At 35.9% G+C, this 24,382-nt stretch overlaps 1 protein-coding gene and 1 non-coding gene across 4 annotated transcripts in view; both read left to right on the top strand.

Moving 5' to 3' along the window:
• The window catches only part of NOX4 (NADPH oxidase 4), a 145,228-nt gene that overhangs the window by 39,070 nt on the left and 81,776 nt on the right, over nucleotides 1–24,382 (top strand). For all 3 annotated transcript variants that reach the window (XM_027083632.1, XM_027083633.1, XM_027083634.1), the window contains 4 exons: nucleotides 1,354–1,434; nucleotides 16,198–16,414; nucleotides 18,701–18,865; nucleotides 18,988–19,050. In XM_027083632.1, coding sequence (XP_026939433.1) covers nucleotides 1,354–1,434; nucleotides 16,198–16,414; nucleotides 18,701–18,865; nucleotides 18,988–19,050 — 526 coding nt within the window. The remainder of the gene's footprint in view (nucleotides 1–1,353; nucleotides 1,435–16,197; nucleotides 16,415–18,700; nucleotides 18,866–18,987; nucleotides 19,051–24,382) is intronic.
• LOC113607884 (U6 spliceosomal RNA) lies at nucleotides 18,233–18,339 on the top strand. The gene has a single exon (XR_003428134.1). It is a non-coding gene; the product is annotated as a U6 spliceosomal RNA (small nuclear RNA).

Raw genomic sequence — 24,382 nt, 5'->3', positions numbered from 1 at the left:
GAAGAAACTTTAAGTGGATATTTTATCAGCTCTCATAATGGACAAGGAAAAATATAGGAAATATTTGGCTACATAAAAATATGAAAACTAAAACTCCTGAATGTCAATATACAGTATAAAAACTGAAAAATAAACATGCTATTGCAAAAATTATTACACTCATATGGAAGTAGTACATTCTTAAATTTGAATAGTTTAACCCGCAACAGTTAAGAAATATGCTATAGAAATGGGTAATTATTATGAACAGATGAGTCACAGGAGAATACAAAGTGAGTAACACAAAAATGAAATAATACCTAATTCCACTTATACAAAATACTGAAGATGTATAAAGTGGAGTCTGGGTTTGGGGAAACAGGCCCTCCTGCACTATGATTGGGTTTGTAATTTATAAACATGTTTCAGAGAGCAGTAGGTAATGTGTATCAAAAGCCTTACAAAATGTGTGTCCTCTGATGTCATAATTCCACTTCTAGAAATTTAGATTCAAAAAGAAGCAGATCTGTGCAAAAAGGCATATGTTACAAGGATGCTAATGATATTGTTTATGATAGCAAAAACTGTGACCCATGTAAATGTGACTCTATTAGCTCTTGCCTAAATTGGGGGTTCTAAAGTTTCTACGGGTTGTATCAGAATCATTAAGCTTTTATGCATACCTGCCCGCCACCTCCAAGATTCTAATACATGAATATCTGCCGAGATATATGAAATAAAATAACTGTTAGTCTTTTTACTTCTCTCAAACATTCTAGGTTGTGTTTATTATACCCATTCCTCTTCAGACTCTTTGTCCTCCCCCAGGACAATCACACAAGGTGTTACTTTAAAGTTATACACTGTCCAGGAAGATAAGAGAAAATTTTAATGAACACTTATTTAGTCTATCTCCATCTGAGTTTCCTTTGAACTACTCTCAAAATATATATTGGGATAGAAACATCGGTTGTCTTAGAAGTCATTTGCAAATTGAGAATTTTGATAAAAAGGACAGCAGAAGTACGTATTAGCAGACTATTGCCTGCACCTTCACCTTACATCATAATAACTTTAATATAAACAGCTGATTTCAATTCTTTCTATGTATCTTTATTTGAAATACAAAGAACCTTCAAAATGATAAAGCGTTACTTATAATTTTTGTCAGTTCTCTCTGCAGTGGTATGTTAATACTTTGATATTAATAGATAAATCTCAGATGAACTCATTATTAAATATGAGTTAAAATATTAAATATGAGTTAAAACTCATATTTTAACTTTCAATTGTGACATGTATTTGAAAGGATGCACTTTTTTTAGTGAGATGGAGTGTAAAGTGGAATTGCAATTAAGTTATTTGTTTTTTCAGAGTTTCTAACTATGACATCTTCTGGTACACTCATAATCTCTTCTTGGTCTTCTACATGCTGCTGATGTTACACGTATCAGGGTAAGTTTAAACAAATGTTTTTAAAGCTATGTGTGCCTAAAAATGGGGTAATAAAAGAGAAATCTATAGAAATTTTCACAGGAAATGGTAAAATTATTTGGTTACTTGGAATTGAGGGTAGTGTCAAGAGTGGAATAAATAGTTCTATTTTCGACATAGCATGTTTTAACAAAACTAGCATAAAAGTATATTAAAATGGAAAGACAGAGTTACTTCTCCCACAGTGTTGTAGTTTCTAAAGCCCCCTATAGTTATATCCTGAAAAGCTCTAAAAGAAAGTGAGTAGGAACTGAAGATCTTCAAGAAGATATTTAGTGTTTGAATTTTCAGGAATTCATTATGTCTTGCTGCTGCAGAGTTTGTAACAGTGGAGTTACTAGTTTACTAATATTTGCAGAGACGGCCAAAGATTTATAAGACCCAAAGACAAGGATCTGTCAGAAACACCAGAAAATCACAAAGGGAAGAGAGATAGCATCCCAAGTTTTTACAAAGAATTTACCCCAAATACTCTGAAAAGTATGTTGACCCAAGCAGTATACTCAAATGTATGGTGCTTAAAATAATTCATTAGGTCAAAGGATGTAAATAAATAATATATTTTTGTGTATGTATATGTCTGCATGATTACAGAGTGGACCTGTGATTTTGTCTTGACACTCACACTAATATGACACAATAGGCTATTGTCTGGCATCAGGTTCACTTGGTTTAGTAGAGGGATACAGGACAGGAAACATGGAATGTCAACAGGATAATGTCAGGTGCTTCTTCAGTAGGGCTCCCTCTAGATGCACAGTAACCATTTTCCACCTTCTCTCCCTTACCTGAACGTAGTAACTCAGTTTTAAGATGAGACCATATGGATACACAAGGACTACCTTGCCTTGGGAAGGCTCATGCTCCACAGGAACCAGTCTCTTGGTAACAGTCCAAGTCTCCTCAAGGGATGCCCTCAGTTGCTAGAACACAGTGCATCAGGAAGCTGAGGTCACTCAGCATCCTCCAGGTCCAGATGCTTTCCATCAATAATAATCAATGCTGGTTGGTAACACAGCTGGCACTCCCTGTTTATCCTAACTCAAAATGTTTCCAGGGAAACAGTATTTGGAGAAAGGTTCAGACCTGCTGTTAATTTTTTCTTCAGAATGTTTTATAATGTACTTTGTCAGTACGGTAAATCTTATCCATAAATTATATATTTATTTCAAGGTGCATGTTCAAAATGTTGTTCCCCCAGTTTTGGAGGCCATTGATTTAGACATCAGTATTATGTGGATCTCCGTCTCCTACGTCCTGGTTCAATTTATTCTGTATCATGGTTCTAGAACGTATAATTGTAGAGCATTAGACACATGGCCATATATAATCCCGACTTCCAGCTAGCCATGGCTGCCACACAGGGAAGAGGGCCACAGTCAGTGGAACCTCTGGGTTCTGTTCTTTTCCCATTGTGGGGCTAACACATTCTGTAGAGCATTAGGGCACCGAGAAAGCCCTTGGTAGAGAAAAACTGCTTTATATTCTGTTCTTTAAATGGCTTGCATGCCTGTCCAGGGCTATTATCATAAAAATGGACTATGAGTAAACAGATGTGCTACTAATGAAAATACTGATTTAAAACATTTGCAAAGTGCTTACTATATGCCAAGCATAAATTCAAAAAGATTTAGATGATTTATATTATTAAAGGATTATAGGGTTTTTTTGTTTTGATTTTGTTTTTGTTTTCTTTCTGCGGTATGCGGGCCTCTCACTGTTGTGGCCTCTCCCGTTGCGTAGCACAGGCTCCGGACGCGCAGGCTCAGCGGCCATGGCTCACGGGCCCAGCCGCTCCGCGGCATGTGGGATCTTCCCGGACCGGGGCACGAACCCGTGTCCCCTGCATCGACAGGTGGACTCTCAACCACTGCACCACCAGGGAAGCCCAGGATTATAGTTTTATAAGGATAAATAATATTGTTAAACCCTTTTTATGGGTGGGAAAACAGATTTAGAGAGAGTACATAATTTGCTAAAGTTTGCTTAACTGATATATCCTGGATTCAAATCCAGGCATTCTGACTCAAAAACTTATATTGTTATACTTTTTTTTTGGAGAGTTCAGTACTTCTAAGGATTTGGTCTTAAGTTTTTTTAAAAAGGTTAATATCTTGATTTATCTGGAATTGTTCTCTCTTCCTCTCTCTCTCTTTAGCTATAACAGATGAGAGAAAAATATAATAATTTGTTAGTATAATTAGTTATGCATTCTTTTGCCTTTATGTTGTACTAAATTAAAACTGAGAAAATCTGTTTCTTTGTAATTCAAAGTAGAGTTACTTTTCAAAGTTTCAGGAGTTCTAACAGGCTTCTGAAGTTAGAGTATTAAGAGTCCTTTCTCCATTTTTTTGGAAGTAAAAGAAGGTATATTTAAAATTTGATTTTACTTCTGTAGGACAGGGGTCATAAACAGAAAGTGACTTTAATTTATGTAAAGAAATAACCAAAGACATCAACAGAATGAGTTAAATATAATCACTCTATTATACCAACTGAATTAATAGTTCTTTACATATGATTGATAAAAATGAAGAAAACAATTATTAAAATACTGAAATAACTGTTGTGCAACAAATATATAATACTCTAAGCATTCTATAGTGCACATTTTTTATAAAGTTTAATTTTTTTAATTGAAGTATAATTGGCAAATGAAATTGCATGTATTTAAAGTGTACAAGTGAATTAACACATCTATCATTTCACATAGTTTCCTCTTTTTTTTTTTTCTGGTGTGAACTTTTGAGATCTACTCTCAGCAAATTTCAAGTATACAATACAGTATTATTAACTGTAGTCACCATGCTGTACACTAGATCCTTAGAACTTATTCATCTTATAACTAAAAGTTTGTAACTCTATGAAGTTTAATTTTTAATAAAACTACATAGATTATGCTTCTGGTGTAGGAAAAATTATTACTGATAAATCTTACAGCTTTCTTAAAATGGAACATTTCTCAAAATGTTCTTTTTTATCTTTAAGTGATCTATCTACAAGTAAATCTATTGAAGCTATTATTTGTGCCAATGTTGAAGACTTAGACATATCTTTATTTATAAAATTCCTTGATAATGTCATTCTCTAGCTTTTGGTTATCCAAGTAAAGTGCAGCTATTCAAAACAAGCTTCTTGAATTTATATTGAGATTTCTGTTAATGGTATGCTTTAGGTTTGAACAGAAAAGCACTATTTGTTGGGCATTTGCTTCTTTCTCTATCAATGTGGTAAGTACTATAATAAAGTGTGAAAGAACTATATAATATATGATACTTAGTTTCCCAGAATTAGTAATTGGTTTGACATTAAACAAAAAGAGTTGAAAGAGCTAAAGACAATTTTAAACTGCATATTTTCCAAGTGTAAACATGTTTTATTTTCAAGAATTCTGGTGGCCTAGAGAATTGAAGGATCAATGTGGGCTAGAAATTTTAGAAAATTTTTGACTTCGACAATGAAGCAGTTTGAAATTGTCGACTGGTTTCCTTCTATAATCAGACTTCTGTAGTAAGGACGAACAATTGCTTCATATGATTTTCTAAAGTCAATTTTATTTTTATAGAATCTCAAACTTTGAAGGAAGCTCAAAAGATGATTTTGACCAAGAATCTTTGAGTCTCCCTACAATATGTCTAAGTAAATATATAATTGTGAAAAGCCCATTCTGTTTTTGGAAAGCTCTCACTTTCACAAAGTCATTTCTCTTTTGAAACAGAATCTATTTTACTTTAATTTCTACCCAATGATTTAAAAGTCTGTGACTCTGGAGGCCATGGAAATTGAGTTCTTCTCCTTCTTTAAATTCTGTTCCTCTGTTACTTTCTCCTTTGAATAAATTAATAGTTAATATTCATTGAGTACTTATCTTACTAATGGTTGATTTCATTAAGTCCTCCCAACAACTCCGGTAAAATTTGCTGTTACTATTATTATTATCATTATCATTAATATCATGCCTATTGTCCAGGTGAGAGAACAGGGGCACTGAGAGGTGAAGAAACTTGCTGAAAGTCATGGCTAGTAAATAGAAGAGCTTGGGTTTGAACCCAGGTATCAGATTCCAGAGCCCACGTTCCTAACCAGTAAATCAAACTGGCTACAGTTTGGCATGGCTTCCCTGTATCCCTTTCAAATCTGGAAACCAAAATTAAATACGGTGTTCTTGGGGTATGCAATCTATATTGGCAAAGTGGAAGTCTTACCTTCTTTGCTCAAAATATTACAACTCAATATTATTTAAGATCCAATTATCATGTTCCACGATTATGCATGCCTTTAGCTTAACCTAGTTTTCATTCCTATTACCTATGTTTTAGATTTTTTTCATTAGGATAAGCAATTCTATTGCATGGCACCCTAAAAAACCCACATTTCATATATACTAAATTCAGATGTTTTATCAGTGTTCAAATAGATTTTTAAAATACATTAATTTTTTTTTTCCTAGGAGGTCAGTATAACATGGCAATTAAGAGCTACATCACTTAATAGCTGTATGGCCTTGCCAGATAATTTGCCCTTTCTTTTTCATCTATTTTATGGGATTAATAATAAAATATCTATATCAGGGTTGTCTCATGTTTAAATAAGTGAATGCAGCAATGTAGGCAGAATATAGATATATTCAATAAATGTTAGCAGGATAAAAAATTATACTGGTACTGATACTAATAACTGTGTAAGGAAGAAACTCCACATTTAATTTGCTGAAGAATCGTTTTTGTTTTGATAAAGACACTGCACTTTTGAAGAGCGCAGATTTTCCTATCAGCAAAGTAATTTGATAAACATATAACGAAAACTGCTTAGCAGATCAAAAGAATAATCTTAAAGGGCAACAGTTTTTATAATGTTGTTAGGTCTCAAAGGTTCAACTGATTTTAATGATAAAGGTTTATTTTGGGATTTGCAAGACAAGCCTTCTCCTGAGGAATTTTTTTTCTGATTTTTAACACACCTTTCTAGGAGGTTGCCATTTGTACACTGTACTAAAGATATTTCAATTCAGAAGACATTCAGAAAAAATTTTAAAAGCCAAAAATGTTTCCTCTTTCCAGCCATGAATGTAACTGGACGTTTCTTTCTTCATTTTCATTTGAAAAACTCATCAGGAGGTGAGATATACTGCCATTCTCACTTACTGATGAAAGGGTATTGGAGGGAAAAGCAATTATGAATGTCACAGAGTCTCAGCCCAGAGCCTAACCCCACTCCTTTGAAAGGCGTGTGGAGGGAAAGCATCGTAAATGAGATAGGGCACCCTTAAATGAGATAGGGCACCCTAGACTTTCAATTTTATGACAGTCAACGCTCCCACTGGCTTTAGCTCTCGGAAGTGTTGCATGGGTAGTAACTGTATTTTATTTTTTATTTACGTAAGAGAGGAAATATAATGTGAGAATTCTGGGAAAGAAAGGGGGAAGGTCCTTCTCAAAGGTGTAGATGGCAGTGAGAGCCAAACAATAGCGAATAACTGAGCCAGCTGGACTTCCCAGACTATATTTTATTACAAAAATGAGACCTGGATTATTCTTTTAAACAGAGCTTTCTGCCACTTGGGACTACTGCTGGCAAGAGTTCGTTGTAGAACATGATTTATATTCTGCTTGAATCATTTTTTTCAGAGAATTTAAAAGGAATAGTTTTCTAGGTACATGTTTCTAAAAACATTTGTTCTTTAAACCCGAGGAACACAGTGAGCAGCCTTTGTCAACAATGACAATGAACCAGAGGCACTGTCAGCTTCATAGGTATTGAAACTCAAGAAGTTAACCCAGGGTAGACAAATACTTATGAGATTAGGCCTATTGTGTTGGTTTATCTTCCCTCTACTATGCCCTTAGGAGGAGAAAATTAAGAATATACTCTTGGGGGATGGAGGTATTTATGCAATATAGTTAAGTGTTAGAAGTTGTCGATTCCCAAGAATCTTCTCTTTTAGAAGCACTTGTACTGAGGGCTCCTTTTTGGTTTTTTTGTGGTTTTTTTTGTTTGTTGTTGTTGTTTGTTTGTTTGTTTTTGCGGTACGCGGGCCTCTCACTGTTGTGGCCTCTCCCATTGCGGAGCACAGGCTCCGGACGCGCAGGCTCAGCGGCCATGGCTCAAGGGCCCAGCCGCTCCGCGGCATGTGGGATCTTCCCGGCCCGGGGCACGAACCCGTGTCCCCTGCATTGGCAGGCGGACTCTCAACCACTGTGCCACCAGGGAAACCCTGAGGGCTCCTTTTACCCACACTGATGTGGAAGGAGGAGAGGCTTGTGGGATATTCCTACTGGGGAGAGGCACCAGCTCTTCTTAGAATGTCAAATGGAAACTTGGTGAAGCCAAGGGAAAGGAAGGCCCAGAAGCTGTATGTTAAGCCCAAAGTACAGAATATTAAACACTATATAAAACCTTAGGTAAAAGGGAGAAAGTCAGGTTATAGCTGAAGTTGTAGTTGAATAGTAGAAAATTCTCTGCAGTCTACCTCCATTATGCATCTGCGAGTTACAGTATGAAAGAGAAAAGAACATATAGCAGAGTGACGTATCCTAGGTAAATTATAGTGTTTTTGAGGGTAGGACTGTTTCTTACTTATCTTCATCAGTGGAATCCCTTTCATCATCAATCCTAAATCATCATTCACTCAGTGTTTGCTAGATTACATGGAACTGTATTAATTGGCTTTTAGCTAGGAATGTGTTATTCTTCTAGGCCCTTCCAATTTTCCTCAAATATTAAAGTATTGCAGATAGCAATAAAAATAATCTGTGTATTTATTTAAATGCAACTTGGATTACCATTTTGGGCCTGTCACTTATACTTAGTGTTATCTAGGTAATAAGTTATTATGGCAGCTGGAATATCAATTCCTGTGCCTGAAGAATTAACTTTTAAGTCTTAACTATTTTCATTGTGTTGTAGACTGGCACATTTTTGCTGGAGATTTTTGTGTGCTTCTGTGGCTAAAAATTCTTTGGATCATGGAGGAAAGTTTTTCATCTCTTTTTATTTGTCTTCTTTCACATTTTTGGTTTTTTAATTTTTTACTTAAAATATATTGGGGGAATAAAATTCCTGAGGGATTAAGTCTTTGTTATGTGGAATTCAAATCCGCCCCATAATATTTACATATTTTCCATATGTTAATAAATATAGTGTTCTATACAACTATGATCTTTAGACATGTATGTGTTTTTTCCCATTTCTAATTTCCCATTCATAGGATTAATTTTCCTTCTTGTGTAAAAAATGATTTTTCTATGTAATAATTCCTGACTAAAGTCTTATGATTTATTTATTTTTGCTGATATTTTATCCTGAAAGCCAGGTAGGGGTGGGAATTGAGATCGTGCGGTATTTTCTCCCATAAGGAGGCCATTGTATAGACAGAGATGTGTAGTATATTTGAAGCATTTTCATGTAAATGAATTAATTTATGCTATGAGCTATGCTTACTAATGCATTTTTAATCTTCTAAACTGTGAGTTAACGTTCTCCCCAGTTTGAGGATAGAAGTAGTGAGCTTCAGCCCAAATACTTTCTCACATAATTTTAACCTCAGTGTTTCTCCTGGGACCTTATTTATAATAACAAGTGGTTCTGGCTAGAGGTACAGGGTGAGAAAGTTGGGGAGGAAGGAGAAAGAACTAGGGCTAAATTTATGGTAAAAATATTTTCAGTACATTAATGTTTTTTATGAAATGTGGAATAATCCTTTTCTCTCCCACTGCCCTTTTAGCAAAGCCTGAAAGCAGAGGAAATAGTAACAAATATTAGATGCTTACATATTTTTTCCTTCCCAAGAGATCAAAGTCCTTTCCTTTATATACCTGTGAAGTAGAGGGTAAGCCCCCAGGCACTGTCTCTCGCTTCCAGCTGAGAAAACGTATTAAAATGACCTATTTGCCTTCACACACTTAGGGAGGGTTGGGATCTTGACCCTATGTCCTTAGACTCCAAGGCTTTGTTTTGCCAGCTGCATTGTGTCTGTGGCAGGGTGCTTAATTGCAGGGCTCACTGCAAAATGAAAATGCGGGGCCCTTTGATAGAAAATTATTAAGCATTTCAAGATGATGGCAACAGAGCATTGAACCAATTACAGTGCCTTTCTAAGATCAGGGTCCCGTGAGAGCACACAGGTCACACACCCATGATGCTGGCTCTGTTTGTGTTGCCCAGTCTCGTACCTTGGGCATCACCACCAGCAAGAGCTAGACACAATACATGCTCCACTCAAGCTGCAGGTTGCGAGTACACTCGGCTATCTGTAGCAAGAGTCCAGCAAAGAATGCAGAGGCAAGTATCTGGCAAGAATCTGGCTAGACCCGACAAAGTGGGGGCGAGAGTAGAAGCTTTGGTTGGATGGGTATCTGAGGCTTAGGGTTTCCCTGAGGCACGCTGGATCCTTAGTTTAGGAAACACTCTATTTCTAGATGCTGCTAACAGATAGGATTGACTCTCTTGATGACTTGTCTACCTAGGTTAGGATGGGCTCAGGTTCAGGGCAGGGCTGAGATCTCAGGTTGGACTTTGCAGTACTCAAGGGTGAAGAGGGATGCTGTAAGTTGCAGACCTATTTAATGCTATTCCCTGCAAAGTTGAATGAACACACATGGTTTATTTTACTAAATGCCATTTGCTAAAGTCTAGACATCTTTATTGAAATTAGAATGAGTTCAAACTAACTTGTGTGTTTGTTAAAACCGGGTGACTCCTCAATCACGTGTTTCAAAAATAACCACAACAAAAAATTATTTATATACTTCTAGCCATTTATTAATCCATTCAGTGAATATTTATCGAACACTTGTTACAGATTATAGGCACTGTTCCAGACACCAGAAAAATAGAGGCACAGGACAAATCTTTGACCTTAAGTAGTGTATATTCTAGTGGATTCCTCAGAATCCAGTGAATTCCAGTGGGTTTTGCAATATTGAATTTGGATGTATTTTCTTAAGCTCTTTTTTTGTACTTGAAGCAAAGTAAAAAGAATGGTCAGAAACAAGTTGTTATATTTTTTCTGTAAAGAAAAGAAATATTTTGTATGTTATAGAATACAAGGTAAAAAATAGATTCCTCCTGGGACAAGGATTTTTTTCTCCACTTTAAAAAAGGATTAAAATCACCACAAACATAAAGGTCTCATAAGCAACACTGCATTTGTTAAGAATGTGTAACTTGCAGTTAAAGTAGAGATGATCTTGTGATTCTCTTTTTGGCAGGCATAGTGTTTTGTAATATTTAACTTTTGCTGTAAAAAGTTCTTATGATTTCTATGTTTTAACCTGGTAGGATTTATTCTGTGTACTATATTATTTTCTATGACTTTGTCACAGCCAGGCATTAAAAAATAGTGGTATAACTATAATGCCTAGTGAGGAAAAAAGGAAAGAAAGAAAGAAACCTATTTTGTGGAAACACTGTTGAGTGTTGCAAGCACATCTTGAAATCCTTATGAGTACAAAAACAATAGTGTCCACAACCATGTGTTTTGATACACCATAAAATCCTTGATCTCTCATGATTGAAGGATGCTAGACATTCCAGAGATACTTCAAAATCTCTCTTTTAGAACATAATGCAATATACCTAAAATAAATTAGTAATAAGTGTTCCTATTCCCACATAGGCCATGTGCCTCCTTCCCCAACTCCCTGCCACATCACTGTCTTAACTTGGCAATATTCTCTGCTTACCATTCACTAACGTCTTTTTCTTTCACTTTCAAATGATTTTTCATTTAATTAGGAAAGGTACAACAATATAAGAATGTTCCCTTTATTTTATTATTATTATTTTTTTTTGCGGTAGGTGGGCCTCTCACTGTTGTGGCCTCTCCCATTGCGGAGCACAGGCTCTGGACGCGCAGGCTCAGCGGCCATGGCTCATGGGCCCAGCCGCTCTGCGCGCGGCATGTGGGATCTTCCCGGACCCGGGCACGAACCCGTGTCCCCTGCGTCGGCAGGCAGACTCTCAACCACTGCACCACCAGGGAAGCCCTCCCTTTATTTTAACTTTTAGATGCACTTGCTGTATTCAAACAAATTATGTAGTTATTATTTGCTTTTAAAATCAATTCACTAGAAACTCACTGAAGACTTACTACATGCAAGAAACTTGCAGGAGGGCTGATGAGATTTGGCAGTGAGTGTAGTTATAAGAGGGATATATAAATGCACAAGATATTATCCCTTCTACTAATTTGGGAATAAACAATGTGCTTTTGTTCATACCACTCCCTCATATTGGAATGCCATTTCCCTAGTCTCTAACATTAGAATCTCCACATCCTTCAGTTGCTTCCCCGTGAAGCCCTTTCCAGAATGTCATAATCAGAGTTCATTATCTCTATATACTCTCCAGGGGTCACTATACATCTATATAGCCTTACTCATTTTGGTTTTTAGTTGTTTTTGCTTTCATGCCTAATTATACCCATTAAAGTTGTGCTATTCAATTTAGATTAATTACAATGAAATAATATGAAAAATTCAATTTTTTGCCTGCACTACCACGTTTCAATTGCTCAATAGCCAAATGTGGCCCATGGCTGGACAGCACAGATTTAGACCATTTCCACCACCACAGAAAGTTCTGTTGGATAGAAGTGCACTAAATTCTAAGCTTCTTAAAGACAGAGGCCATATCGTTTAAATTAATACGTTTCAAAACTTAAATAATAATAAATGTGAAATAGGTGTATCTCAGTGGTGATGTGGGGCAAGGAAGAAAATCAGGATTATTCATCAGATAGATACAGCTGTGCATTATTTAAAGTGTTAATTAAAGTGGGCTCTGTTGTATTTGAAAAGATTGCATTAAACTCTAAAGAAAGACAAGTCTATTATGTTTGCTGAAATAAATATAGGTACTAGGGATTCAAAGAAATCACAAAGACCACATGTAATATTGAACTCAGTTTTAACAAATGTGGTCACAGTGAAGTAATTGGATTAAAAAGATGATATCTTATTTTTATCTATCAATCTAGTATCTATAATATCTAATGTACATTCCTATTCAAAATTCTTCAGAGTGAAATTATTTTATGGACTTGAAACATAATTTTTAAAGAAATATTATATTCTAAGGTTGCAAATTCTAAGCATTTCTTCAGTAGTACCAAAGAAATTTCTAAAATTTCTAAAAAGTTCTGTACCAGTACTAAAAAAGTTTTATTTTTTACTAGTACAATGAAAAAGTAAGTTACTGCATTTATTTGAACTTAAAAAATAACATAAAATTATTGGTTTGGTAGAAATATACTACCTCCTTTTCCAGATATATAACCATGTAGAGCCATAAAGTTTATTCATTGCACACATTGGTCTTCAATTTCAGTATATTGTTCATAAGTAGAATGGGGATTCTGCAGGGGGAGCAGGTCTAGTACATGGGAAGGTGTATGGCCTTTGTACTCTGACTTGGCTACAGACTGACAGTGTGGTCTTGGGCAGATTACTTAACAGTTCTGAATGTTTTCACTCATTGTGAGATGGGGCTACTGACCTTTACCACACAAATGTATTATGAAGTTTGTGGAAATAGGTATTGAAGCAGCAAGCACCTGTCTGGCATGTACTACCTATCCTTCCAATACTAAGTTTAATACCTGCCAGTGTCCTTCCTTTTGAACCCGTCAGTATCTTTACCACCTAATTTAGCCAAAAAACCCAGGGATTCCATGCTTGATTTTTTTCTGATGAATGATATTTTTGGTTTCTTATCATTGTTTGCCTGTAGATCTTTTCTCTCTTATCCATGTTTCTTCAATGGCAACAACTACAATCTGAGACAAAGAAAAGACCATTTTAATGGGCATAGACAGAGGTAACCTATGCCATTAAGCTTGATAATAGCTTAAAATAACATAAAACTCTCAAAATTAAAAGGGATTTTAGAATATTATATGCTACTTTATACACCAAGAATGGCAACATTGTTTATTTGATTGGGCTGTCCTGAAGATTTGTACTGCATAGTAAAAACATTTGTCATTCTAAGGACCATTAGCACATGGGGTGATGCCCACTTGAATGCTGTGATGACTTAGGAGAAGGAATAAATAACATTTCTTTGCCTGATGTGAAGCAGCCCCTTCACACACACACACACACACACACACTCACACACACACACACACACACACTCACACACACACTCACACACACACACTCTCTCTCTCTATCTGACCTAATTGCCAGGCTTTTGTTTGTTTTGAACCCCTTCCCTTAATGTCTACTTCTTTAACCAACTGATTTGCTATGCACGATATAGGTTTTTGGAGTGAGGGAGCTCAGGTTTCTGAATCCCATGCTTTGACTACTACTTAATTAATCTCTGACCTAAACGATAGCCTTGTGTTTCTCATCTGTGTAATGGGAATAAAAAGGCCTGGTATGTTATTTTGTTTTGAATTTTAAGTGGGAAATAGATGTTTACAAAATTCCTGACATACTTTCTTAATAAATATTGACCTTCCCCTCCCTTACTTTTTCAAAGGTATGTTGTGAGGATCCAATGATCCAGTGAACTAACATGCTGTATAGTAAGAGGTGAAGAGCTTAGAATTTGAGTCAGACCTGTGTTCAAATCTTGGCTCGGCCACTTATTAGCTGTGTGACCCTAGGGTATTAATTTATTAAAATAGTTTCTTAATTTGTAAAATGGGAATAATAATTTGTATTTCAGGTAGCTGTGGTGAGGGTAATGTGAAATGTATACAAATTGCTCTGGACTGGACCTCATGTCTTCTATACATTACTAAGCTCTTTTTTTTTTTTTTTTTGCGGTACACGGGCCTCTCACTGTTGTAGCCTCTCCCGTTGCGGAGCACAGGCTCCGGACGCGCAGGCTCAGCGGCCATGGCTCACGGGCCCAGCTGCTCCGCAGCATGTGGGATCTTCCTGGACCGGGGCACGAACCCGTGTCCGCTGCATCGGCAGGCGGACTCTCAACCACTGCGCCACCAGGGAAACCCACTAAGCTCTTACCAAATCACTCTACTCAAATTATTATTTGTGGTCTGAGTTATGTTCAGCTTCTCTAAAGATATCTTCTAAACTGGATTTTAAGTTTTTGGAGTGTTAGGGGCCAGATCTGACTATCTGTAGCACCATCTAGGATACTGCCAGTTGTATTATGCCAATGTTTGTTCAACTTAGCAACCAATAGAAAAAAATGATCGAGATTTTTGGCCTGCCCACCCATCAGCCACTACCCTTGGGATAGTTAGTAAGAGCAACAGTTTTGGGTAACTCATTACTTGTAATAAAAGCTGCATCAAATTAATGGATTTTTCAAGTATTAAAATGACACAATTGTATTATATGACTAGAACTCTATAAAAGATTACTTTTATAGAGTTTAGATTACTTTTAAAGAGTACTTGGCTCACATTTATATAATATGCATTCATTTATTCCATACCTAGGCCATATCTACTGCATTACTGAAAAAAATGTGTGTGTGGTCTACCATGGATGTTATGTAATACAGCCACTACTTAGATTCTCCTGACGTGTTCTCTGTGCTCTCCAGTGACTTCATAATGACTGGTTTTAGGGAAGAAAGTAAAATAAAGTGAAGAGAGAAAGGGAATTGAACATAAGTAAAAGGGATAAAAGGGAGAATGATCAGGTTGAGTAGATGGTACATTCCACCAAAGACTACCTTAGTCATTGCTAAGTCATTGACCTATTTAGTGTCAGTTTTCTTGTTATAGTTTTTGTTGTTTGAAAATATCATCCTTGTAATATCATTTGTAAAATTATAGCCGTGGTGAACTTAAAGATGTACTTTTTAAATGTACTAAAATTGATTGTTTGGGAGCATGAAGGGTAATTTAAAAACATAGACAACGAGGAAAAATAATTTTGGAAACCAAAATTTTAATATCTCAAAATTAAAATAAACATTTTCAATGCTTTTCAAAATCTTACTTTTTTCTTCAAGATTTGCTTATGCCAAAAAAATTTTTTTTATATAATCTATGATTTCATGCACTATCCCTGTGAGGTAGATCTTACTTAACTCCTTATAAGAAATAAAGAGCACAGAAAGTTGAAGGGTTATCTTAAATCTCACAAAATATGAAATAATAAGAATGGGATTTTAGGGTTTTAAGTTCTCCTTCCTGATTCATTATTTTGAGCCTTTTATGTGGTGCTGTTTATGGAGAAATTGAAAAGTAAGCAGGTTTAGGGCCTGATTGCTGTGTATTGTTTTCAGATCACAGGAGATGCAAGCTTCCAGTTTCTGTTGTTATGTTTGTTTAACGTTTCTCTGTAAATCAACAAGGCTTGTTTTATCTAGTCTTAGCCAAATCAAGTATGATCCCTATACTTTTCCATTTGTGTTTGAAATTATAGTGAAAGTACTCATCATTATAGTGTTTATTGAAGTGAAAACTTGTATGTGATTGTATGAATGCCTAATAGACTTGAAGTAAAGGCTGTCAAATTCAAGACTATTTCGAAAGATTGCATGTGTCTTCTCTACCATGTATTTGTGGCATTTGTGGGGGTGGTCTAAATTTTTTGATTTATTTCCATAGTAAAGAATTTATTAAAAGTTTTAAGATTTCTCAATTGCTCTTAAGTAAGATATATGAGAAGCATTTTTTTTGGATAAATGCTGTGTAAAGTTAACAAGAAAATAAGGTTATTTTCTTGTACTCTGTTCTCTGATTTCAATCTCTTTTTCATCTCCTTGTTTTTATTTTTTTCTTAACTTTAGAGGGCTGCTTAAGTATCAAACTAATTTAGATACGCACCCTCCTGGCTGCATCAATCTTAATGGAACCCGCTACCAGAATATTCACTTACCAGAGTATCTCTCAGAACATTTTCATGAATCTTTCCCTGGAGGATTTTCAAAACCAGATGAGCTTACCCAGAACACATTTGTGAAGATTTGTATGGAAGAGCCCAGGTTCCAAGCTAATTTTCCACAGGTCAGATTAATTCTATGTCTTTAATAGTCTCTGCAAAGTCCATGTTTCCATAACAATTGATCAGCATTGTATTTAGACATGTTTTTGAAGGTAATGAAGCAATTATTCTTGCAGAAGAGAATGTTTCAGGATGTTTCAATAGCAAGTTAGTACCTATTGTTTCATTATAGGCAGCCGACAGCTCAATGAGAAAGACCTATGATATTACAGAATATAGAAAATCCCTGCTTAACTGATCATATGATCTTTGCGTACTGTGGCACTGGTACTTGCCACAAGAAAGGTAGCAAAGATATTTTCCTTATGCATTGAGAAAAATAAGTTGAATAAGGAAAACAATAGTGAAAGAACTAGTACTACTACTAATAATTATTATGGTATATTATAATATTATGGTACAATATTATATATAATATTATAAATACTAACTGTAAAATCAATTTATTGAATGCTTAATATCATCTGCTAGGAACTATGCTAAAATATGTTATATGCATAATTTCTTCAGTATTCACAACTCTTTGAAGTAATTAGTATCATCCTCAATTTTCTGATGAGGAAATTGAGGCTTAAATACATAAAATACCTTGACCAAACTCTACAGGCTAACACGTGGGAGAAGTAGAGTGTAAAACCAGGTTGTTGATTTGCTCTTAGAAAACTTCTTTCCCAAAGACCCAGCCAATAGTTTGATAAAGGTCCTAATCTTCCCTTGTGGCCATGGGAGCTGCCCACATGGGTATTATGCCCTGTATTCTTTGTCTGTAGCAAGTGAAAATCAGGGAATAGTGATGTTGAATGTCTGTTTTAAAAAGAAGAAAGGGGGGTCAAAAGGTCGAGTTTGTAGATGACTTTGGAGTGAGTGAATGTTAGTCTTGTGTTTATTATTAATAATAACCCTCTAGATTTCTATTAGACTTTACAACCTTCATTGCTTTTCTGGGCTTCACACAATACTATATGTTAGGGAGGGCAGGTATTGGGACTCCCACTTTACTTGTGTGCGACCTGATGCTCGAATGGTGACTGTCCCAAAGTTGCAGAGCTTGTCCTGTGATGCTTACTCTTCACACAGTTTCTAACCACATGTGAGGAAGAAGCATGATTTGCGTGGAAGAATATAGTTCTGGAATAACTCTGAAAATAAGGTTTAAAGAAGTGACCATGAAAATAAGTTTGGGTTGGAGGCCTCCAGGTGTTGAGGGAGGTAAAGTATGCAGCTGTAGGAGAAAGGTTGGCTACACAGGTTACGCAGTTATCCTGGGATCAGGGCTATCCCTCCAGCACACGTGCAAAATTGTCATGGTTTCCAAATTCTAAATATTATCTGCTATTCATATTACGTAAAAGTAAGTTGTGAACAACACATGTGGTATACCCATATTTAAAAATATGTGCATATCCGTATTTTACATTGGGTATACATTTTGTATATGTACATTATGCATATACATTGTGTGCATTAACAATATCTATGGTTCTCATTTTTTTAACAAACATTGAACTGGTACATTTTTGTTAAAATCATCTTCAGATTTATTTGAGCTTTTACTTCCCTTTCTTCTCTTGTTAGATAAAGATATTGTATATATATACATTATATATTTCTGGTGTGCACAGAAGGATATATGAAACAACGTATGCTTACCTGTTAATGGTAGTTATACCCTTAGCAAGGGCTAGAGGGTAGGGTCTTCATATTACTTCTCCTTTTATTTCATACTTTACTCTTGTTTAAGTTGCAGTGAACATCTGTTGTTTTTTACGCATTTTTCTTTACACTTTGTTATTTAAAATACAGATTAAAATATTATTACTGTTCTCACTTCAGCAGCACATATACTAAAATTGGAACGATACAGAGAAGATTAACATGGCCCCTGCACAAGGATGACAGGCAAATTCATGAAGCATTCCATATCTTTGGCCATGTAACTTGCTTTGGCCAATGGGATGCTAGTGGATGTGATGTGAGCAGAGGATATGATGTGTGTGCTTGTCTGATTGGGCTTGTCCTCTTATACTTCTACCAGCACCATGGCAAGAGCATACCTGGGGTAGCCACTGCTCCTCAAGCTTTGGTCCTATGATGTGACACATGGAACAAACACCCCAGTTGTCCTACAGATATGTTACCAAGAAATAAATGTTTATTATTGAATGCTAAAAATATATATATTATTACTGTATTATTACTGTAATGTGTCAAATAAGCAGTTGGGCAGGATATAAAGATTCTTATAATACAAGTGTTTCTTAAAGTGTATTTCAAAAATTCTCCGTTAGACCTGGCTTTGGATTTCTGGACCTTTGTGCCTGTATTGTGCTGAAAGGCTTTACAGGTGTATCCGGAGCAATAAACCAGTCACCATCATCTCAGTCATAAGTCATCCCTCAGATGTCATGGAAATCCGAATGGTCAAAGAAAATTTTAAAGCAAGACCTGGCCAGGTGAGTCGGTGTCCGGAAACTTTTAAAATACCCTTTATCTTTACATAGTTTTTGAAAATTAGCATCATTAGACTATTTGGATTTCTTTTCTGGTCATTTAAAAATTGTTTGTTGCTTTTTAGTATATTGTTCTACATTGTCCCAGTGTGTCTGCATTGGAAAACCATCCATTTACTCTCACAATGGTAAGAAACTTGTTTTTTGATTTTTTAATTTTTAGAATGAAATGTGTCTTTTTCTTTTTGTGTGTGTACACTCCACTCCACTCCATATCTTTCAAACCTGTCACAATATCCTTAATGTTTAAGTAAGCCATCTTTTTACAAAGAAATATAATTATTCAGAAACTTTTAAACTATTTATTATTTTCTACAACTTTAAACTTCAGGAAATAGTGTATTTAATTCATTAAACCTTGTTGATTCAAAATGCAGAAAATTTCCTGAATATTTGGACTCTTCCTTGTATGAATTATGTACCAAAATATAATATGTGCATGATTTTCTTTAGAGAGATTAAAATTATAGAAAAGGAAATTCCTCTGGGTTGAGGTGGAAACATAAGAAAATGTTTAGAAAAGAAAAAGCCCAGTATAATTGGCACCCAGGTTGTGTATGGAGAAAGGAAAGGAAAATAAGGTCAGAAAAATAAAATGGAATAATAATGAGGGGAAATCTAGCTAAATAACGGCATTATCAAATATTGTTAGCCCATTGTTTAACGTTATTTTTTACCATTATACAAATGGCCTGAACCCATTATAAAAAAGTAGACAATTCACAAGCATGTAAGATCACATTATAACTTTTCCTCATTTCCCCACTCCCCGGTCCTTTTCTTGAGTTTGGCCTATATTCTTCCAGGTATTTTTCTGTATACTTTGGCATATATAGGTGTCTGGCATTTGTTTGCTGGATCCTTTGTTTTATCATTTTCTCTTTTTACACAACAATATGTCATGGACAACTTTCCATGTTACTGTATTTGTATATGCCTCGTTCTTTTTGATCACTGTATAATATTTCACAGTAGGAACGTACTGTAATTTATTTAATATTCCCCATTGATGATAGAGGTTAAGATTTTATTCAGTTTCTAACAAAGGTAACTGAGACAGGGACCACATGTTTAAAATATATGCTAAGATATACAAATAAAATTGAACAAATTATGGGGGAGAGGCCAGAAAAATAACTGGTGTCAAAGTGCTAAGGTTTAGGGATGAGGCTGTGCTGGGATTGGAACCGCTGTTAAATTTGATGTATTAGTCAAGTTGAAAACTTGGAAACCTTGGCCAAGTTACTTCATCTTTTTGTACGTTCATTTCTCAGTGTAATATTGTGATAAAAGCAACAGCTATTCACACATTTATGAGTTTAAATGAACTACTACAAATAAAGTATGTAGAACACAGCCTGGAACGTGAAGTGTCAGGTACATGTCAATACATGTTAGCAAGTATTATGATTTTTATTTTCAGTGTGAACTTGTCCCTTGAGAACATGTACTTGTGAAGATGGCTAGGCCAGAAAATTTTGTATTTAAAGGATAAAACAAGCAGAAAAGAAGTGTCAAACGGTTAGAGAAAAAACAGAAGTTATTTATCCAATAGCAATTCTTTAAAAAGAAAGAGAATTTTTTGCTTCATTTGCTCCAAATTTTGCATTCCATTTGTATGTAGCAAATTTATTTATCTATTTATTTATTTTTAATTTGTCTTCCAGTTTTATTGAGATATGACTGACATATACCACTGTATAAGTTTAAGGTATGCAGCATAATGATTTAGCTTACATATGTCATGAAGTGATTAGCGCAATAAGTTTAGTGAACATTTGTCATCTCATATAGATTCAAAATTAAAGAAGTAGAAAATAAATATATTTTCCTTGTGATGAGAACTCTTAGGATTTACTCTGTTAACAGTTTTCATATGTATCACACCGCAGTGTTAATTATATTTATCATGTTGTATATTATATCCCTAGTACATATTTATCTTATAACTGAAAGTATGTACCTTTTGACGGCCTTCATCCACTTCCCCCCCCCATGCCCCACCCACCTTCCCCTGGTAACCGTAAATCTCATCTTTTTTTTCTTTTTGAGTTTGTTTGTGTCTTTATTTACTTTTGAAGTATAATTGACCTACAGCACTATGTTAGTTCTTGTTACCCAACATAGTGATTCGATATTTCAGTATGTTTCTAAACGATCACCATGATAAGTCCAGTTACCGTCTGTCATCATACTAAGATATGACATAGTTATTGACTGTATTTCCTAGATTATTAATTATTGAGGAAATGTAGTTTGGTATCTAGTGAAATAATTAACAACATTCCATTTTATCAAGAAAGATGGCAACATTGGCCTACCTTGGAGACAGGTATAGTATAGTAGTTTATAGTCATTATGGTAGTTTACAGTAGTTATAGTATATATATATATATATATAGTATATATAGTATACATATAGTAGTATATATATAGTAGTTATAGTAGTTTCTCCAATAGTGATGATAGACACCCTTTCATCTGGTGCTGTGTGGGCTGCTGGTGACAGTGAACGGGGAAATGTGTCACCATGAGTAACAGTGGAAACTTAGTTGCCCTCATGAGATATAAAACCAACAGAAGTCCTGAGGCCATCAGGAGCCAAGTAGCCATGTTACACCCTTCACTCCTGTAGCACATGCACACCCTACAGGGTGGCTGAATAAGATTGCCCACATCCTATTAGGACAGCAGGAAGCTTGGGGAGTAAATCTGATCAAGAACCATTCAGGTGTGATGTTTCAGCTCAGTCATGAAGCCATTTGCATGTGATTGAATCCACTACAGTCAGAAGCACTGTGCTTTAGTTCTGATAGTTGTAAGACATGTTTCTATTTCTCTGCATCCCTACATCCTGTAGGCATAAAGTTGGTAACATGAAAAGAAGGGGGAGAATGAAAAAGGGAGAAATACACAAGTAAGTCTGTCTTGATAGAGTAGTTTAGGAAGTTTGGCCCAATCTTGGGGTCATATGAAAATTACTTCAGAAATTAACCTTTCTTTGTGTTTGAAACTTTTTTCCAGGTTTATTGAGGTATAATTGAAAAATGAAAATTGTATATATTTAAGGTGTACAACATGAGACTATATTTTGAAAATCGTTTCTTCATCATAGCATTAAGTAGAGAATATGGAATAAGAAAAGAAGGCAGTTACTGAATGTCAACTACAGAGAAGAGAGGGATTTTTTATAAAAATGTTTTTCAACATACACAAAAGTAGAGAGAATAGTATAATGAACTCCCACATTCCCATCACCCAGCTTCAACGACAAAAAAAAGATTGTTTACTTTTGAGTATATATTCTGTCACTGAAAACTTTTATGTTCTCTCAAAACAGAAAATCCAGGAACTTTTCACCTGTGTTACACACTGAGTAGATGCTTCTAGATCTAGTCTCTTTCAGCTGGCCTAGAACTTTTTCACAGGGCAAAGGAGAAATAACATAAAGTGTTGTGTAGAATCTGAAGGTCTTTAAGCAAATGCTTTATGTGGCCTGGTCTGCTTCCTGAAAGCTGATTGGGGAAGAGCTGTGGTAACCCTGTAGCTGGCTTGAGGCACGGATGGGAGGAAAAGAAAAGAGGAGAAGGGAACGTAGGGAACAGAAGAGCAGCAACTGGAAATAGGAGAGAGCTAAGAAAGGGAGAACAAATTACATGTGAGGTCAAAGGTAGAAATATTCACACAAATGACAGGAACTTTAGAATTCAGTCCCAACTCTGTCACTTATTAGTTCTGTCTGTGAGTGGATCTCTGCTCTCATTAACTCCCAATTAGCAGTGTTTGGCTATGAATCAAAAGAAAAGATAGGGATAGCAGTCTAAAGATAAAACAAGCTAAAATGATATAAGAATTTTCTCAGGTACTTTACATTTTGTTGTGTGAATGAAGGACTATTTACATTTCCCCACTCCCACCCCGTGGAATCCTAAGGTGTAAGAATAGGAATAACAATACATTATTCTTTTTTTTTTTTTTTTTTTTTGGTACGCGGCCCTCTCACTGTTGTGGCCTCTCCCGTTGCGGAGCACAGGCTCCGGACGTGCAGGCTCAGCGGCCATGGCTCACGGGCCCAGCCGCTCCGCGGCATGTGGGATCTTCCCAGACCGGGGCACGAACCCGTGTCCCCTGCATCGGCAGGCAGACTCTCAACCACTGTGCCAACAGGGAAGCCCACAATACATTGTTCTTGGAGAAAGAATATTGGTTTAGTGACTACTTTGAGAAATAGGATGTACTTGGCTGGGTGCGGAGACAGAAGAGCTTCTCCTCACCTCAGTGAAGCGCTGTTAGGTATACAGTCCTCCTGAGTCTCCTTATGAGCAGCTTCCTACAGCTAAGGAGGAAGGTCTAAAGGAGGTCTGGTAAGTCCTCAGCACAAGGGCTCTGTGTCCACTACAGGCTTGTTTCAGAAGATTCAGGGTTGGAGTGTGTTGGATGGAGGCAAAGAGGTTGGATACCTGGGATTCTGTATCCATCATAGTTTTTCTTCTTTCTTACTTTCTTCAATTAAGAAAAGATTTTTCCTTTTTCCTTCTGCTTCTTCCAGGCCAGTCTTCAGTTCTCTTTAAGGAACATGGTTCTCTGAAAATTCTCTAAGAAAAACAAGAAAGAAAAGACCTAAAATAGTTTGGAAAATAGTGGTTAGTGTGTATCGCTTTAAAAAATTCATAGTTTCTCTTACCATATTACTGGTTTTAAGACGTTCTTTAATAAATAATTCCATTGAATTTTATTCACCCATTTATTTAACCCTTTTCTACTTTCTCACTTTTAGATCTTTGTCTAGACTAATCTCTTTGCCCTAGAAACCAACCACTGCTTCTTCCACTTATTCACTCTCCAAATACCATACATCCTCTTGACCTTTTCCTTTTATAAGACCCTGTATATTCTCTTCAGCAATTAGTGCCATTAAATCACCTGTTTAATACCTGTCTTCCTCCTAGACCATAAGCTCTAGGAACCCTTTCAAAGTTACGTTCATAGCACAGCATCTGGTACACGGAGTAGCACAATATATATCTGTTGAAAGAGTGAAAAATGCTTAATATATAATTAGTGTTTGGGACTTACCTTGAGAAATACTTCATAGATGGATTGTCTTTTCCTCCCATCTCTCACTTGGAAGGTGAAGCCAGAGAAAAGGAAAAGCTAGAGGATTTAAGGAGAAAGAGGAAATGCTTATGGCTGATGTGTCTCTCAGTCAAAGAGCAGGCTTCCAGTCAGGTTCTGAGTCTAATCTTTTTTTTTTTACATCTTTATTGGAGTATAATTGCTTTACAATGGTGTGTTAGTTTCTGCTTTATAACAAACTGAATCAGTTATACATACACATATGTTCCCATATCTCTTCCCTCTTGCATCTCCCTCCCTCCCACCCTCCCTATCCCACCCCTCCAGGCGGTCACAAAGCACCGAGCTGATCTCCCTGTGCTATGCGGCTGCTTCCCACTAGCT

The sequence above is a fragment of the Aethalodelphis obliquidens genome, unplaced genomic scaffold (assembly GCF_003676395.1).
Source record: "Aethalodelphis obliquidens isolate GAN/ISIS:26980383/991018 unplaced genomic scaffold, ASM367639v1 scaffold50, whole genome shotgun sequence".
Classification (NCBI taxonomy): domain Eukaryota; kingdom Metazoa; phylum Chordata; class Mammalia; order Artiodactyla; family Delphinidae; genus Aethalodelphis; species Aethalodelphis obliquidens.
Note: the sequence above shows the minus strand (reverse complement) of the source record. Positions and strands in the feature narration are given on the sequence as shown.